Here is a 16,927-nt window from a genome sequence, read left to right on the forward strand (position 1 = left end):
CTCAGCTTAAAAAGTTAAATTTGGCACACAGACCAGCTGAGTGTAGTCACCATGCATAATGCGATGCCAATCCCCCCCCCCCCATCAGCTACGGTGATGGTGTGGGGGTGGCTCAATTAGGCCAGCACCACCCGTGGGGATGTGGCACTTCTGACAGCGAGCCAACAAAGACGGTCATGTAGAGGAAATGTGACACAGATGAACCCGTTCTGCAGGACAATAGAGTAGCGTCGCGCCGCTCCTCCATTAAGAAGCGAATGAGCTTCCTGTTCACCGCCACAGTCTGGACACTCTCCGATGGGCTGTTTATTATCACAAAGGATGCGTGAGGATGTCTTCTACGGCGCGCCGGTGTTGTAAGACTCGGGTGGAGGGGGGGGGGGATGCTGCTGATCGGCCGGGGTAAACGGGAGAAAGGCCAGAGGAAAGGTTTATGTTAACTCAGGGTGGTCCGAGATGACGGCAAAGCACAAAAATGTCCACGGAGATATTTGGGACGTAAGAGAGAGAACACACACAGAGAGGATCCAGGAGAGGCCTCGGCTGTGAGAACCGGCCTGGACAATGTCCCATTGAAGGGAGGGAGACAATAAAAGCCTACAGCCGTGAAGCTCCTTTCGCGGCCTTTTATCCGGGCAGCACACCAGGCTGGAATAGAGCGCCGCTCTCTACAGTGAGCACAATCCTACAGTTTAACACCCTGACATTTGGGGCGAAATAGCTGAAATCCCTCCGTGAAAATCCCTACACAGGCGTGATGCGGTGGGGCTGAGCTGGGACTCTTCCCAGCATTTTTGTGGGCTAAAACATGCAGCTTGGCTCGCACTAGAAAGGCATACCAGACGTGTGAAGCATTCAGCTCCTTCCTGTCTGAGAGGCTTGAGAGACGGTCGCTCGCCCCAAACAACGGCTCAGGCGGCTTCCACGTGAATTGTGCCGATATCCCTCAAAACATGCTTTTTTTTTTACATTTTAACCCAAAATGAAAACAGCCTCAAACAAGCGATTCGTGGTTTTGGGATTGGAGCTCAGTCATCACGTGGACGCCACAGCGTCGGATCAGCTGACTGACAGTCAAAGACAACAGGAGGAGTGCTTCCTTCGGGGTTTCCCCCCCAGGTGTTTCCTCTGGTCTGAAGTCAGCAAATCGCCCCCCCTGACGTCACTCTCTGGCCCTCTTCCACTGACCTGTAACCCCCTTCTCCATTAGTCCACCAGAGTGTTGATGTGACTCCCGTGTCACCCCGGACCCCCTGACACGATCGGGCGAGGGAACATAACAAGCCGGGGTCGATACTGAGGGGAAACAGGGACCTGACATCATTCAAAATCACATAGAAGCAAGACAATAACATAAATGTGATTTTTTTTACTCGGCGAAGACACAAACGGACACTAGAGCGAGGAGAAATGAAGCATGGGACAGCTGGCCGCCCTCAGTTAACAATGCAGAAACACGGCACTTGAAATGACCCTCTGGAGAATTACAGCTGCAGCAGTTCTGCCAGAGTGAGAAAAGAAAAGAGCAGACTTATAACGTTTTGAGAGAGAGAGAGAAATGACGTTGAGTCACGGCTCATTTGTCTCTGAGCCCTAAAACCACAATCTCCAGGGTTAGTAAACCCAGACAAGGACTTAGAGAATGTGATCCACATCAGGAATCTAATCTCTTCATTACCTTTTAGTTATTCGATTTACAGTTTTGTCTGTACAATTTCAGGAAATAATCTAAAATGTATTGGCTTTTTTAACAGTCCAGGATCCCAAAATATTAACTTTACACCTGTATAAAAAGTTACCCACAAATATTCTGTTTCAAATTCTTCTTTAGCATATAAAATAGATGTTGCAACAATGTCCCAGAATCCTCCGCAGACAAAGAAAGCATAATCTAATCTAATTTTCTTCTAATAATCCATTAAATACTTGATATCACTGCTATGATAAATGCTGGGAGTTGGCTGTGACTCAGGTCTGGGTGTCATAACGGGGGTGGAGAGTCAGCAACCTCCTCGCACACATCGTCTTCCCCGGGGATTTTTTTTATTTTTTTTGCCCTTTACTCTGAACCTGCTTTCAATATTTGAAGCAGACTGACGCATTTCCTGGCCCGGTCCCTAGACCCGGTTCTGGCCCAGCCGACGACCAGAAAGTCTGCCCCCGCACACGGAGGAGGGCAAGGGAGGACGGAAAAGGGAAACAGAAGGGGGGGGGGGGGTGGAACAAATCAAAAACAGATGCTTATACACGTGTGATTCAGCGTTTTAACGGAGCTGTAAGTGCTCGTGGAGCCCAATGATTTCTCCTTTTATCTGCGCGTCACTTTCCGTATTTGTGTTGGACGTCCAGTCATTTCTATATTCCCCGGGTGACACAGCTGTATGGTAGAAACCCCCACTTTTATACCGTTTCCTGACCCATGGGGCGATAAACACGGGCTGATGTTGATACACCTGGAACTACCCAGTCATCCCCCCCCCCTCCTCCTCGAGATCATGGCTTTCCAAGCAGCCCGGTCACCAGGGAGACGTTTCAGAGACATTAAACATTAAAATCTGTTAGTCATAACTCTTTTTGTCAATTTCTGCTATTTATCAAGATCTGCGACGTTGCTGATGAATGACGCACAGCCACGACCACACAGCCGAGCCCGGCCACTGTCTGTGCCGAGAGGACACATGCTGCCTCTGACTGGAGGGCATGCCAGCGCCGACGTTGCCATAGAAACACTGAGAGACGGGCCACGAGTTGTGGCCGCCATGTGCCGAGGAAATTGGGTATTTTCCAATTAGCGTTCCGTCGTGAACGTAAAAAACGCGGCTAATGAAATACAGTCCGGTCCGAAACATGCTGCACACCCTAATGAGGAGAACCTGATACAGATTTAATCAGATTTCTAGAAATGGCTTGCGTAATGTTTGCAGGTCACGCACTCGTGAGCGAGGACGCGCTTCAAACAATCCAGGCCCTCAAAAGCAGTTAAATCGACCGTTTTTTTGGAAACATGTCATTCCCGTCTGTTAAAATGTGTTTGTCCGTGTCGATTCGTCCAAAAAGAAAGGAGAAAAATGCCAATTTAGCAAAAGTTCAGACGTAAGCTGTAAAAGATAAGCTGCTTTTTGTGTTCCTGTTGAGTTTGGCCTGTGACTGAACTGGTTTCTGTTATTCCCTGTTCTTTTTCCCTCTCTGTGCATTTAGGAAACGGATACATGAGACGCCACGATAAGCTGAACTGCATTCTTTGCATCGACTCTGCGTGCAATCACTTCTAAAATTCACTTTGCTTTGTCAGGTTTCATCCCGTTAGCTTAGCATAAACACTGGAAACAGAGGGGGACAGCTAGCCTGGCTCGAGCCAAAGGCAACAAAATCCACCTATCATTCATTAACACATTATATCTGTTATTTTTTTCTTGGTTTTGAGAACTTCAGAGTTACCGTGCACTTTGTTGAGAGCTAGGCTAGCTGTTTCTACCCGTTTCCAGTCGTAATGCTAAGCTAAGGTGACCGGCTGCTGGCTGTGACTTGGTTTTTTACCGTACAGACATGAGAATGGTATCAATCTTCTCCTCAGACTCTTGGCAAGAAACGTATTTCTCAAATTGCAATGCAAAGACAGTCATGTTGGCGTCTCTGTGACGCTGTCATGTTGGCTGTCAACTGCAGCTGCATGGTGAATCGACAGATTCTTATTTATCTCTCCACCAGAGAGTGAATTATTTAAAGAGGGTTAAGAACAACGTCACCGCTGTCCTGTCGCATTACGCAAGCCTTTTCCTGCAGCACATCGGACGCCGCTACCTCACAGTATGGATAATCCAGCAGGAACATTAGTCAGACCATTTGTATTAACTCGGAATTACAGCCCGTTTCACCAAACCGGCCGCCCTCTTTCACATCGCAGCGGGGGCTTAACTCCCTCCGTCCGGGGTCAGAAAGGCACTGAAAGGTGCACAGATGATACTAATCCAAAATACCAAGGGATTCCTGCAACCAGGACACACATTTTTCACACATTTCTCTCATGTTTTCTAGATGTTTGTGTCCTTACAAAACACATAATCGGGGTCTGTCTCCTACACATCGAAGGGGAAAAGGGGATTTTCTCCTGCAAACAGTTTGAGACATCTGATATCTACGACCGTACAGAATCGAGATCAGATGTTCGGTCTCCGTTACCATAATCCAATCTGCGAGGGAAAGCAAATGTCGAGTTGTGAGCGATTTTGTTCACCCGCAACGAAAAGGGGCTTGGATTATCAGCGCCAAAAATCTGCTCGGTCTGTCGCAGTGTGTGTGTGTGTGTGTGTGTGTGTGTGTGTGTGTGTGACTGGCCCAGCTCTTGTTTTCAAACTCCCCTGCCTCGCATTAGTCATCGCTGGTCTCATTCACCGTGGTTTGCGTGATATGAATACTAATGCCAATTTACCTAAAAGACCCGTCCATCATTTGGGACGCAGGATGTTGCCATGGTGCTGATTCAACGTCTGCGGCGGCAAAAACCTGCGGCGACACCAGGTGGCCGATTTGGAAAAGCGGGACGAGAGGAATTGAGATCTGGCGATTAGATTTCATCACACTCAATAAACCGTTGTCGCCGGTTGGGTGCCGACCGATCGAGGTCTTTGTCACCGCTCAGGATGTCCGACAGAAAGCAGATTAGCGGCGTTCAACGTGCGGCGTCCTGCTTTTTCCAGGCTCTTTGTGCGAGCAGTGTGTGAAACGTCTTGCTATTCATTCAAATGAAACGAAGGAGGACAGCCGGGGTCTCACGCGGCGGTCCCCCCCTCTCCTGCAATACAAAAGGCTCGGGGATGACATCATCTCAGCCTCCCAAAGCATCTCACCAGGGATTCATCTGTATTTACAAAAATCATCATTTAACTTCCTGGATTATACAGCATAGAAATAGAAACAGTACCGAATAAAATAATTAAAATGTCCTCATTTTCTGACATGACTACAACCTATATATAATTTTAAAAAACTCATAATATTTAGTTTTTAACTTTCAAAAGGGAAGTGTCGACCAGTACAAAGCACATAATGGAGTCTGATTTAATTAATTCATCATATAGGCTGCATGCAAAATAACTCTAAATAACTTATTTACTATACAAAGTACTATGTTTCAGTGAGATATTATAGTCCCCTAAAAATAAGCAACAATTGCACTAAAAATAAGTGTGCATGGTATGTTAATGGTCTTTTCCTTACAATCCCACAATGCAATGCTCTGCATTTATGTAACCCTACACACGGCGGTGACGACGCAGTGATTCATGATGAGTGTCTGAAACTTCAGTTTTCTGTAGTGTGGAAATATGGACAGTGAGTGAACAAGGGGGCGATTGTGGACACAACCGGCGTCTGAACACTTACAGCTGTAAGTATATACTCCAATAGAAGTGCTGGATGAGAGGGGGCTTCTGGAACTTTCCAAAACCGTTAATTCCGCATTCATCATAAGCCATGACTGCATAGTTTTATTTGTACAGGACGAAAAGATGATTGGATTTTGACATATAAAAGACAAATGCATGTATTTTTTTTTGTTAAACAGGAGCACAATATAACCAGGGATGTGATCTAGGCATTTATAATTTCACCTCAACTTTAAATGATAGAATATCCAACCCTTGCCCAACACCTGGACCCGTAAGCCTTCCCTCCATTAGACTACGACATTCATCCCAGTGAAATGTCATGCTTTATTAGGATCTACTGTTACCTTATCATACGCTGAACAGGAAAAACAAGTGGTCCCAATACATGTCCCTGTCCTTACACCACACCCTTGGGCATCCCTTTGGCGTGAAGACTCCACTATGGACCCAAATCAACCACAGACGAGTCGACGCCTTTAAAACTATCAAATCCATGTGATTGTTTACATAAGAATATATAAACAAGACAATACAAAATCCGAGCCAGCAATAGCAGGAGTCCCCCCCCCCCCCCAGGCCTCTCCTTCTATTGCTGGATCAGGAGCTTTCAAGAACTTCCTTCCCAGGTCAGGTGCACCTCACTGAGCAATGCAGCACACCTGCAAACGCTGGCTTTACCTCCTAACCCTGAAGACTTCTGCATCTCTACAGTTCATCAGGTAGGCTTCCACCTGTCTGATCTAATGCAGTCTAACGCGACTGTCCTGCCGGAAAGCCCAACCTTCATGGAGGTTAAATCATCCGGTATTGCGGACAGGTGTTCCCCATTTATATAAACCAAGGTCAGCTGAATAACAGGAACCCCACAAACCAAAATGATCATTAAGTAACCTCATAAACAGACCATCATAAACGCGATGGACGAGGAGTTTTGCAGCACCGCATGCGTCTTAGTGAGCATCTCCCTTTAAAACACTGTTGATATATATGCAGACGCCCCTGAATGCCAGTCGGCGCCGACTGGTAAAAGCCCTTCATCCTATCTCATTTCACAAAGATGAAAGCCTCTAGCTTCTCAGTGGGAGGCCAACAACGCTGTGATTATGACATCATATTGCCCTCTGGATCATTAGATCTGTTTGTGGTCCTTTTTCGCATCACGATGACACCAAATAGGACGTTAATCCTCCAGGTGTGGGGCACCTTTTTGGGTGCGGGCGAATGTGGGCCAATCCCTGATTAGAGAACGCGCGCTGCCGCTTTTAATCTCCGTCACTTTCATTACCTGGAGTCGTTAGCTCGGGGGCACCGAGCTCGCTGACACCCTCTAACAAGATGGTGGAATTTGCCCTCGGGCCAATGTCGCCATTAAATCAAGTGCACGGATGAAGATTAAAATAGCAGAATAAAACTCACGCGGGTGGAGGGAGACGGCGGCGGAGTTCATCGCGTCCAACGCGGAAGTCAGAAGCAGCGTTTGTTGCATTGAAGCCAAACAGGCTTTATGGGTAAGATCTTAAATATGCAACAGAATGCCTCATCTATAAATAATTAAGGCATCAACTGTGTATAGATGGATGTGACGGAGACCAGCTGGATATCTGCAAAGTGTTTTTTTTCTCCCCCAATTACAATAATGCTGCACCCCCCACCCCACCCTCCCCACCCTTAACTGGCCAGTGTTGTTGGGAGGAGCACTCTTAGTTGAACAGAAGGGCCACTGACACACATTCGAGATGGAAGGAGGTCAGTCTGAAATAGAGCAGAAGCAACAAGAGCCAGAAGAAATCCCTTCCAGCTCCATGCAGCTGGAGATGCAGATCTTCCAGAAACACAAGAAACATCCTCAAACCCCCCCGAAAAAAAAAAATCCCAGATGCTCTGAACGCAACACATCTGGTGGTCTCAAAGGTTACAGGGTTCATTTGTACAACAGGGTTACACAACGAAATGCAGTTTGCAGGGCCCATTTTCTACGTATTGTTTCTTTTAAATAAAACCATATTATATGGGGGAGTGTGGAGCAGTCTCACAGCCTGAAATCTCTCTTGCCATATCGAGATATTTACTGACCATATCCTGCAGTCTTTTGCACATATAGTATTTATAGACTGTAGAACTCAATTTCTTATTATTAACTTAAAATGCCACTAAGCAGTTAATTAAGCTTTTACAGTGAGACACATTCCTTCATACCATCCCCCCCCCCTCCTCATCCTGTCATCTGACTTTGTGTCACAAATCCATCCAGTTATTCTCTCACATGCAGCAAGTGTCATAGGTCACAAGCCCGGGATTCCCAGCCTGTTGGGGCTCTGTGAGTCAATGACAAACGGCATCACCATGAAGACTGCCTGCCCCCCCCCCAGCTGTTCACATGGGAGGGGGAGGAGGGATCATCTGGGCTGTCAGGCCCCGGGGCCATTCAGATGCAGAGAAAAGAGTCTCTCAGCGGAAGCAAGAAGCTCTCAGGACAATAGTGATATTCTGCTGGACGACAGTTTTGGACACATGAACGGACCAGAGAGGACGGCGGAAAAAAACCTCCGCCAATCTGTTAAAAAGGGGGTGTTCATGGAAAATCCCTTAGAGCTCAGCATAAATATTAGAGGCTTTCACAAATCATACTAAGGCTTACCGTAGCTGCCCGAGCTAGCAGAACCTTCTCAAGATAAGTGTCCTAAATGTAAGAAATAACGTATACTTCGCATCCTACAACGGAGGATTCTGGTTCTGCAGTGTGTTGGTGCGACCTCGACCTAACACGTCAGTGGGGAGAAAGACCGTTCAAACGTGGCGCGTTGCCACCGTCGTGCCGAAGCAAACACAAACACACGAGTTCCTGCCGCCGTGCAATCACCACAGACCGCTTTCTCTAAAAGCACATGTTGAGAGCATCACCGGTCCCGATCTCGCAAGGGCATCCATTCATCACGTTGTTGGAGCTGGAGGAACTGATTTCCCTACATGATTTTTTTACACCTGCAGGAAGTGCCGAGTCATGCCAGAGGACCCATGATGTTCCCGTACTCTGGGTCCGCTGCTTCCTTTCTTGTCGTCCACCTCCAGGGTCGTTACATAACGCAGCGCCGCATTTAGCGCCACAAAAGGAAACCGACTCTGAAAAAAACCCCAGTTACAGGCACCAGTGGCTACAAGAACATGAGTTTACTTTGTCTCTCTCAGTGTTTCTTCTGGTCATTTAAACATCCTGGGAAGCAGATAAAGGACTCTTAACATAAACTGGAGGAGAGTGCACAAAAACTCAACGTGGACCAAGAAAGGAGGCATATTTTTCCTCTTTCTGGCGGCTCCGGTCAGATAAGATGTGACTTTATCGACCCCAAAGAGAAAGTGTGAGGCGTTTTCAGAGCTCTAAATAATGAGGTCGGTGACTCTTTAGCATGCAGCTTGCGGGCTCGCTGCTTTGCATATGAATCAAGGAAGGAGAAAGTTATTGTGCAAATACCCTTCACTCAGCATTTCCTGAGACTCTCCGGCCCAGATGGCCGTCATTAAGGTGCTGCTGCCAAGTCTGGAAGTCTTTGATTTATTTGGGGAGCGGAGATTTGATCTCCGGGAGCGCTCACACAAGTGCAGTGTCAGAAAGCATACTATTGTAATAAAAAACAATATATTGCTTTTCAGATTTTACATAAAAGTCATACGAGGACCTTAACGGAAACCCCTTATAATAAAGGCATGTCAAACTACTGACCATGTTTCAGATGTCTTAGCGCTTCCATCAAAGAGTCATTTCCACGCTGATGGTTTCATGTAAATAACTGTTCAAAAGGCCAAATAAGTGAAATTGTTCATTTTTCACAAAAACAACATAAATTAGATGAAAAAAGGCCAAAATGAGGATACAAATTTGTGCATCAGAATTTTGTTTTTCCTCGATTTCTTCCTCATGAATCATCTCGACAGATTTGTCTCGTGACCCTTTGGAGGAACATGACCTGGAGATCGGAAACCACCCGACTGAAGAAGCTAACTGGAGATAGTTCAAATCTAATAATGCCTTTTAAACAGTCCTATCTGTTCTCTATCCTCTTCAGCACAAGTTCCACTAAAATGCATGCAAGATGTGAGTATTAAAGCCACCAGTAACCCAAAATGCAAGATAAAAAGCCTATAAAAATGTACAAACCTGTAGTGAAATTCGATCAAAAATAGATAGAACCATCCCCATGTAAGAACTAAAACTATACCCCAGCATATTTACATTTACATTCAATTGTTTTTATCCTTCCTAGTGTCTTTTCATTGAAGATCTACAGCAAACGCCTCCGTAAATCATTTAAAATACACAAGTATGATGTACAGACGTGAATGGGGTGCTGTGACACCAGCACTTTCAACTGGTTCTCTCAGTTTGTGATGTATAAATAAATGATGTTACAATAAATGAAACATGCACAGTGTATTCAGTATACTGGCAATGCCTCTGTGTTAGCTTTGGATCCAGGACATATTTGTGATGCAGTATATTTGCAGTCAAGTTAAGGATCTTTGCACCACTGCACGTCTAAAAAGATTCCTCCCTGAAAAAAGGCTCTTGACTTGGTTTAGATGTGGGTGTAGAAAATTCCTGCCTTATTTATGTAACCTTTGGTGCGGCGGTCAGGGGCTGTGTGGGGAAACCTTCAGTTTCCTCTGATCCCATGACGGGCGATACTGTTTGAACTGGAGCCGACACGTCAATCAATTAGTCCACGACTGAGAAATTGATAATGGATTCAATGTGCAGATCCTTTTTTTTCCAAAGCAAAAATCCCAAACATGCGTTACAGTTCCAGCCTGGATGTTGGGGGGGTTAAGACTAGTCAGTAAGACAAATTGTGAGGTGGATTCTTCAGGGGTTTTTTTTGTAAGATTTTGCAGGCAAGTAACTGATTTCACAATAATAGAAGATAAATACTGAGTTGCAGCTCCCAGTTTGAAGTGCACCCTTGTGCCGGAGGGATAAGTGAACAATCTGCATCCATTACTTTGATGTATTCTGTATTAGCATTATGTTTTCTTCTTCTTCTTTTTATTACAGTGATCTCCTGGACACCATTTTAACTATCAAATGGATGCTGATGAATACCAAAAAATAAATAAAAAAATAAACACTAAATCTGCGACTCATGTGACAACTCATATGGCTGCATTGGTCATCCTCATGCCGACTGCGAGAAATAACTGACACGCAGGCTGAGAAATGACTCACAGGGCTGATGGTCCAGAACTGAAGCCTGATTGTGATCCAGAGACACCAATTTATCGGATCACAGTCTGAGATCTAAACCCAACGTGCAACATGAACAGAGAAGACACAGAAATCACAGTTGCATTCAATGTCTGAGATAAAGAATGTGAATTAACCCGCACGGAAATTGCAAGAAAAAACGTGACACAGTCTCGCGTGGGGAATACAATGTGGCGTTCGGTAAATTCCAACCAGCAACATGAGCACTCGGGAGTCTCACGTCCTCTTACCTAAACCGGGGAGAATCTTTAATGCATTCTTCAAAATCCACCGTCATCTTGGACCGGAGAGTAAAGTTTCACCGCGGTTAGAACGGGGATCTCATGTCCCGGGTTGTAGCGCGAAGGGTTTCAGTCGGTCGTTAAGTATCCGATCCAGCGAACACGATCCCTCTCCCGCAGTCTCCTGCTCCCGCAGCGGTTCAGTCACTCACTGGAGTCCCGGAGCTCTGGTGATCCAGACTCGCCGCCTCACTCAGTACTGGTCTGGACCTCGCGCTGCCTTCACGTGCTCCCGCTAAACGTCCGACGTCCGAGCTTTTAGCCTCTCAGTGCGATTTTGAGGTATTTGAGCGTTGCACTTTAGACTTCTCCACGTTTTAGAGTTAGGAGGTTGATGACGTCATATGTATTTAACGGAAGTAGCCTGTTAGATAAAAAACATGCACTCACAAATACAAATCAATCAATCGAGTACAAAGTAAGTCTAATTATGCAGACTGGCCAATTTCATAATAAAATCTATATTATTTTTACATTATTGATGCATTCATGTGTACATCCGTTTAGTGTTGCAGCTGAAAATCTAACTTCAATTCATTCATAAACTGTTAGGTAGCTTGTTTTGTATCATATGAACATATTATAAAAAGTAACTGAAAAGTAATTGGTAACGAAAGCTGTTAAATACATGTAGTGGAGTACAAAGCACAACATTTGCCTCTGAAATGTATGTGGAGTAGAAGTATAAAGTAGAGCCGACGATGCAAAGTACTAGGAAAGTACACGTACATTGTTGTTAGTACTAGAGTAAATGTTACTTTCCACCACTGTCAACAGCTATAGTATCTAATTACTATGCAAATATGTTTTTTAAATATACGAAGAGCATATATAATATGATACATTGTTATTCAGTAAATTAGACCAAGAATAAATGAGAATGGTTCAATTTAGCGCTAAATTATTAACAGCAAAATTTACTAAAAGTATCAAAGTCTACATTATATTATTATCATTATTATTATAGATGCATTGTCATCTAAACAGCACTTTCATGTTGGAGCTGATCGGTGTAGGTATAAAGGTTAGGTTAACGACAAAATAACTTTATATTATACATGTTCATAAAGTTGTGTATTTTAAATCTTAAGCAAAGTAACAACAGATGTCAAATACGTTTAGTCAAAATACAATATTTTCTTAAATGTAATGGTATAAGCAGCGTTAAGTGAATACTTTCGAGTAAAGTACAAGTATATCAAGATTGTACTTAAGTACAGTACTTAGTAAATCTTTTACTTTCCACCACTGATCATAGCAATTTCAGTCATTTTACAGATGCAGAGTCGCATCTCGTAAGAACGTCAAGATTTCCGATAGTCCGTGAAAGCAACACGTGCTGACCTCTCTGCATGAGAATTACAACGCTGACGTCACGTTCTACCTAATTTGAATGAATACAACACGTGCAGTAATCTCACATATGAGGGTAGCGTAATGAAGAGACATCAATCATCTTCTTTTTCAGGAACATACTCATCAGGAGTCTGTTTTTAATACATAAACTGGAGCCGACACCCATGAAGGCATCACTTTGGCTGCTTCACAGATTAACTCATGTCATCTTTTTCACACCTCGGATACAGTATGCTATCTTTTTCCATCGCAGAGCATCGTGTTCATCTGCTGTGCAAGCTGTGAAAAAAAAAATCTATTTCATGTAAAAGCCTGACTCAGTGAAACTGATTGCTTGATGCCAAAACGCTTCAAAGAAACCTTTTAACACATCCCAGGGTCCGCTATATCCAGCTCCTTTCCCATGCCGCTGTTCAAATGACGGTATCTTAAGTGCATCCACTTCCCTGGCAAAGGCTATTATTAATTCACAGGAAATGGGAAAGCTTGGAGAGGCGGGGAGCGCCTGCTTGGGATTTCGCTGCAGGTTTCATAGAGCGCCATTGTTCCTTCCGATCCCGGCTTTAAAAAGAGGCTCAGGCCATGAATGGAGATGATCTCATCCATTCTCAGCAGAGGTGTCTGATACGAATGAATCTCAGAGGGGAAACAGACTTCATCAGCTGTTTGTTGTGTAAAAAAAACACACACTAGTGTCATGGCCTAAGGGATGGTGAGATCAGTTAGTTGCTCCACCACTTTTGTCCACACAGAAATATCTCATTATCTATCGGATGGATTGGTTCAGAGAGAAATATCTCGACAACTGTTTCTCCCACTGCTTCATCCCCAGTTCCTTTTACTAATCTGAGATCAAAGCGCCTACTGCTTCTTTATGAAGGTGCTGAGTCAGCAGTGGGCTGATCAGAAAGTGCACACTGCTGAAGAAACTACAGAGCAGACTTGCCAGTATGCGTATAATCTATACCGTTCTGGATTTTTATTACAGCAGCAGCACATGATCAAAGGTGCAGACATTTATATTCCCCTTCAGCAACAGCATGTTAGCATGATGGCTACAGCATTTAGCTAACACGGTGCATAAATGGGCTTTCAGACGGGAAGCACACTTCTGTTACTGATTTTGTGACTTTCAGACAGAGTCAGGCTAGTTGTCCCCCTCCCCAGACTTAATGCTAAACTAAGCTAGCCTGCAAGTGTTGCTTCATCTCCACAGACAGATATGATAGCCTGGTATCAACTCACTCACCTAAAGTTGAGCAAGAAAGCCCCAAAAGCTGGGACTCTGTATGTTTTTTTGGGGGGCAGATTCTGAGCCAAGATTCTGGGTGTTTGGCAACAAGACGATTTACAGTGGAGGCTTCCCATCTAGCATATCAGTGACTACTGTTCAACTCCTGCTGCGCTTGTTTCCAGCGTGGCATCTAACGGGAAGCAGAGACGAGGCTCGTCTGCAGGAAAACTGAGCGGAAGGGAGCTGTCGACTTCCATCCCTGCTCCCATCAGAGGCCCTCTCACGGCAGCCACGAGCACTGCTGCAGTGTGAAATCACTGGGAGAGATGTGTGGGTCTCTGGGAGGATGACCTACTTTTTTTTTTTGCTCCCCTCTTTGGTCTGCGGGAGCGGGCTGCGACGGTGCACTGCTGAGCACATAGCTTGTAATGTTATCCCTTCTGACTGCAGGTGCAAGGCTCTACAAGACACCGCCAATGAGGCATGCACAGATGCTGCGTGAATGTTCTGTATTATGCATGCAAAAGGCTTCTCGGCACTGACTTACCCTGAAATGTATTCCCAGGTCTATTTTGAATTCATTTTAATCTTGCCATAGGACTGCTGTGCTCACACTAGTGGTAATATATATATATATATGTGTGTGTGTGTGTGTGTGTGTGTGCTAAGAATAGGAGGTGGGTGGAAGTATAGAGACACACCGGCACGACTCTGGTATTGTAGCGTTTGGGCTCTGCAGACTTCTCTAGGTAAATGTTATCGAGAACACTCTTCTGCACAGTAAATATGAAGCTGCTTAGCTTAGCTTAGCTTAGCACAAAGACTGGAAACAGAGGGAATCAGCTAGCCTGGCTCCCTCCAAAACTAACATAATCTGACCAACAGCACCTTTAAAGTTTACTTATTATCTTATTTAATCTGTACAAAATAAAATAATAATAATTTTGCCATTTTATGTGCTTCATTATTTCTAATTGTCATAGAAATAATCATTCATATATAACACAAAAAAAAACCCTACAAATTTCCATGTGACAGTTTTATACGTATCAGACAAACAAGGTGTCGACTTGTGAGCTTTAGATGATTTCATGTTCATTACTGTACAATTATACCTCTAAAAAGACACATAGACAAGGTGACGAGGGGTCACAAGTAGACATACAGCTCGTGACCCCTGCAATACGTCTGGGAACCACGGAGGTAAAGGATACTGCATGTTGGGATAACAATACACGTTTCATACATTTATATTCTCATTCTGCATACTGGGTCACATCCAAAGGCACACGACACATGACCTTTTGGAGTCTGAACCCCAGAAGCTGTTTGCAGTCATGCTAACATCACTGCTGACTTATTTAGCAGCCCCGTCAATGCAGATTAGCTCGCGTGGCTAATGTCTCACAGGCAAAGTGCTTCTCTGCCGCCGCGGCAGCTCTACGCATCGCTCCTGGGGGTGCGACAACTTCCAGCATCAGTTCCACCGCATCAGCAAAAAATAACTTGGGATGGAGGCGGGCGGGCTCCATTCTTGTAATTCAGCTTTATGATTTTGTGTTTTGATGGTTCTATAATGAGCAGATGATGTTGCTTAGATGTACAACCAATGCGATCCACCTTAAAACGTACAATTATATGCAGGAAAACCAAATAAATAATTAGAGAATTAAATGAATATTCAATATTCTCTTTCTTAAAGACGAGCAGAATGACACCTATCTTAAATAAGAGGGCCAGCAGCCATGCTTGTGGCTCCATCTGGTTTTAAATACAATATAAGAAAACAGATTTAGGGCCTTCACACGCGTGGAAGAATGAATGCACGACAAAGTCTGTATTTGTGAAACCACTCGTTTCAATCTTTGAGAACAGAGCGTACTAATAAACAGACTCAGTTTCGACCTCGGCTCTAGTGTGTTAATCGTGTTAGGGTGAGGCTAATTGCTTTGAGGAGTGGCCGTCTTTACGGAAAACAAAGCCCTCATCCGCTCCTGCAGTATGTCGTTCCTGTGAGAGAAGCTGTGACGGGATCCCCGTGCCTCAGAGTGGACAGGGGGAGTACTGGGTCACCGCTGGAACAGCTGGAGCAGAAACAAAGGAAAAGTATTTTTCAGGAAGCCCGTTTCACTGCGTCAGCGAGACAAATATCCCCATGATATGGGGATCCTTGCCGACAGGTATCAGGATGGCAGAGTTCACCGAATGGTTGAAATGAGGTCATGTAGGGTGTGGGGCAAAGCAGCTGACCTTCTGGAAAAAAAATGATTCAATTGAAGCTATTAAAAATGGCTTTTGTGGAGTTAATTAGTGACCATAAGAGGTATGGGTGTGCTGACCTGGTTTCCAGTCTTTCTGCTGATCTAACTGTCTCAGGCGTTAGTTTCATATTTAACTGACACAAGAGTAGTGAGAATAAGCAGATTTCCTCAGAAACTGCTCTCCAGCATCGCTAAGGTCAGGTGATCGCCTAAGTAAAGACACACCAACAAACAGGGACCCCCGTGAGTGCTTTCTTGTGTACGTGTGGTTTTACACACATTACAGAGTCTCGGCGTTGACATTTTTGTTAATTTCAACAATTCTGCTCAGCAAACACGTCTGGCGGACGAAGGTGAACATTTGTTGTTGTTGTTGTTGTTTCTGTGCACATTGTTTTGAGGGGGAAAAAGTAGGGCAAGATGAGCTGCAGGCTTGTTAAGAACCCGCCCACTGAATTACAACACACGCCGATAACACACACACGGATACATATGAGCTATAATAACCGTAATATCAGGGAGTCATTTTGGTGGAATGGTTTTTTTGACTTCACACCATGCTACCTGTACGGAAGACACTGGGTACTTTAGACACATAGATGACGTAGTCATTCAGTTTCGGGTTCACATTTCTAGGGATGGAGATGTTGGTCTGTCGGTCCACCACATTGGTTCACACTGAAATATCTCCACATGACATTTCTGCAAAGATAAATGACATTCCCATCAGCCTCGGTGCTGCTTAATGGGTGGTTGGCTAATAGTCGGCATATTTTTAAGACTGGAGGTGTCTTATTTTGAAGGAACTCATTTTACAAAGCAGTAAATTAAGTTTATATTCAATTGGGGAAAAATTTAAATAATAAAAAGGTCAATTAAAAAGTGAATGGCCGTAGCTGAAGAGATGCAGCAGGTAGTACATTAATGTTGGTGATGAGCCACAATGTTCAATGTTCATTTACAAGAACACACTGCAGTTTAGTTAATCTCACATTCACCATCCTGGTAGTGTAAATATTCAATACAGCACCCTGACACTGGGGAAAAAGCACTACTTACTGTTTACTTTAAATTAAACTTCCATGTGTAACCTGTGTAAGGATTTATTTCTCCAGTAAATTAATGGGCTGAATGCTACAGACCAACGTGAC

The 16,927-nt window shown here is 44.4% G+C and overlaps 1 protein-coding gene across 1 annotated transcript in view; it reads right to left on the reverse strand.

Moving 5' to 3' along the window:
• LOC311017003 (arf-GAP with coiled-coil, ANK repeat and PH domain-containing protein 3-like) overlaps positions 1-11,101 on the reverse strand; it is a 50,374-nt gene extending 39,273 nt beyond the window's left edge. Inside the window, exon 1 of the mRNA XM_084015094.1 lies at positions 10,875-11,101. Within this exon, the coding sequence (XP_083871220.1) occupies positions 10,875-10,921 (47 nt within the window). The 5' untranslated portion in view covers positions 10,922-11,101. The remainder of the gene's footprint in view (positions 1-10,874) is intronic.
• Positions 11,102-16,927: the final 5,826 nt, after the last annotated feature.

The sequence above is a fragment of the Eutrigla gurnardus genome (assembly GCF_963514095.1).
Source record: "Eutrigla gurnardus genome assembly, chromosome: 8".
Taxonomy (NCBI): Eukaryota; Metazoa; Chordata; class Actinopteri; order Perciformes; family Triglidae; genus Eutrigla; species Eutrigla gurnardus.